This window comes from Bison bison, unplaced genomic scaffold, assembly GCF_000754665.1.
Source record: "Bison bison bison isolate TAMUID 2011002044 unplaced genomic scaffold, Bison_UMD1.0 scf7180017859096, whole genome shotgun sequence".
NCBI classification, from domain to species: Eukaryota; Metazoa; Chordata; class Mammalia; order Artiodactyla; family Bovidae; genus Bison; species Bison bison.
Window position 1 is genome coordinate 13,807 of NW_011489668.1, and position 2,143 is coordinate 15,949.

The window sequence follows — 2,143 nt, forward strand, 5'->3', positions numbered from 1 at the left end:
GTTCTTTGAACATTTGTTGCATTGAATGGATGAGTAAATGGATTGGGTGGATGATGAATTAGGAATCAGAGCCAAAGGAAGTATTCAGACGTGAATCCCTTGAGCCCCTCAAATACCAAAATAGTACTAAAGGGTTTACATGAAAAGGCAACAGTCTTAACTTCTAACTGTAGCCCAACTTCCTGGAGGTAACCATTCTACACATCTTATTTTCCATTCTCTTCGTGAGCAATTCTGGGAATTGCTTTGATTAACCAACAGGAAGCTTTCAGGCCAGGGATTTATGGCCCAGTGCAAGGTAGATGTAGCTTGATGCAGAAGTAAAAAGAAGCATGAGCTTTTAAATCAGTAAGGAGGCAAAGTGCAAAGTCCGGAACAGCTCTGCCAGTTCTGGACAGTATGACCTTGAGCATTCTTCTTTGGAACAGCCACATTTTCTTGTCTGTAAAATGCAGCAGTTAGTCCCTTACAGTTCTAGGCATCTAGTTCTGCCTATTTCTTTGTCCTCTTCCCTTTTCCCCAGGAATGCTTTGAAGAGGACCCAGGGCGCAAGTGGATGGATGGTTTGCTCAGTAACCTGGGGTGCGAGAGTGGCTCCCACATGGGACCCTTCATCGATAGCTACCGCTGCTTCCAGCCAAAGCAGAAGGGGGCCTTCACCTGTTGGTCAACAGTCAGTGGTGCCCGTCATTTGAACTATGGCTCCCGGCTTGACTACGTGTTGGGGGATAGGACCCTGGTCATAGACACCTTTCAGTCTTCCTTCTTGCTGCCTGAGGTGATGGGCTCTGATCACTGCCCTGTGGGTGCAGTCTTAAGCGTGTCCTCTGTGCCAGCAAAACAGTGCCCACCTCTGTGCACCTGCTTCCTCCCTGAGTTTGCAGGTACCCAACTCAAGATCCTACGATTCCTGGTTCACTTCAAACAAGATCCTGTGTTCAAGCAGTCAGCACTTCAGCCCAGCAATCAAACACAGGTACACATGCGCCAAAACAAAGCCCGTGTGCGCTCAACTAGGTCCCGGCCAAGTAAAACTGGCTCCAGTAGAGGCCAAAAAAACCTGATGAGCTACTTCCAGCCATCCTCCAGTGGCCCCCAAACTTCTAACTTGGATCTTCCTAGCCTGGGCACCCTTATAACCCCAAAGACCTCAGAAGAGGACGTGATGGCCAATGTGGTGGAGGGGCAGGCCAAGGCTTCAGAGGCCAAGGATGAAAAGGAGATACGGACCTCATTCTGGAAGTCTCTGCTGGGGGGACCCTCGCCCATGCCCCTCTGTGGGGGACACAGGGAGCCATGTGTAATGCGAACTGTAAAGAAGCCAGGACCCAACCTGGGCCGCCACTTCTACATGTGTGCCAGGCCCCAGGGTCCTCCCACTGACCCCTCTTCCCGCTGCAATTTCTTCCTCTGGAGCAGGCCCAGCTGAATCACCCCAGGCCTAAAGATGTCTGACATAATCAACCTTGTATGGTCTGAGGCCAACTTCCTCCTAAGCTGCCTCCTCCTTCCTCAAGACCTCCTTTCTTCCTCCTCTTTCTCCTCTTCCTCTTCCACCTTCCTCAAGGACCCTTCCCCTTTTCTCTTTTTTTCTTCCAAAGCCTCCTTTTTTCTCTTTTCTTCCTGCTTAGTTCCTCCTCATTGGTGAGCTTCTTGTGCCTTAATGCTTGTGACCCAGTCCCCTACCCCACTTCCCACCTTCCTTTCAGAAGTACACCAGAAGCAGTTGCCCTAAGAAGTTGTAATTTTAAACCCCTTCCTACCTTGCTGGAAAATGTATCTGTGCCTAAATAAAGTCCATGTCTTTGTTGTAGTGCACCATGTCATATGGACATTTTGGATGTGCCCCATAAAGTTGAGTTAGAGATGTTATCTTAGTCCTGGGTTTGAACTCCTAAGGAGAAGGGTTGAAGGAGGAGTGGTGCTCACCATAAAGGTGCTCTGTTTAGTTGAGGTTTCCTGTACTGCTGAGGTTGGGTCATCAAGGGAAATGGGTATGGTGGGACAGAAAGCTCAGGTGGGCTGTGTGAAAGTGTTAATCACTCAGTCATGTCTGACTCTTTGTGACCCCATGGACTGTAGCCTGCCAGGCTCTTCTGTCCATGGGATTCTCCAAGCATAATACTGTAGTGGGTTGCTGTTG

General features: G+C 49.3%; 1 protein-coding gene across 1 annotated transcript in view; it reads left to right on the plus strand.

The window, feature by feature from the left end:
• The window catches only part of APEX2 (APEX nuclease (apurinic/apyrimidinic endonuclease) 2), an 8,241-nt gene extending 6,418 nt beyond the window's left edge, over positions 1-1,823 (plus strand). Inside the window, exon 5 of the mRNA XM_010830669.1 lies at positions 479-1,823. Coding sequence (XP_010828971.1) covers positions 479-1,429 — 951 coding nt within the window. The 3' untranslated portion in view covers positions 1,430-1,823. The remainder of the gene's footprint in view (positions 1-478) is intronic.
• Positions 1,824-2,143: the final 320 nt, after the last annotated feature.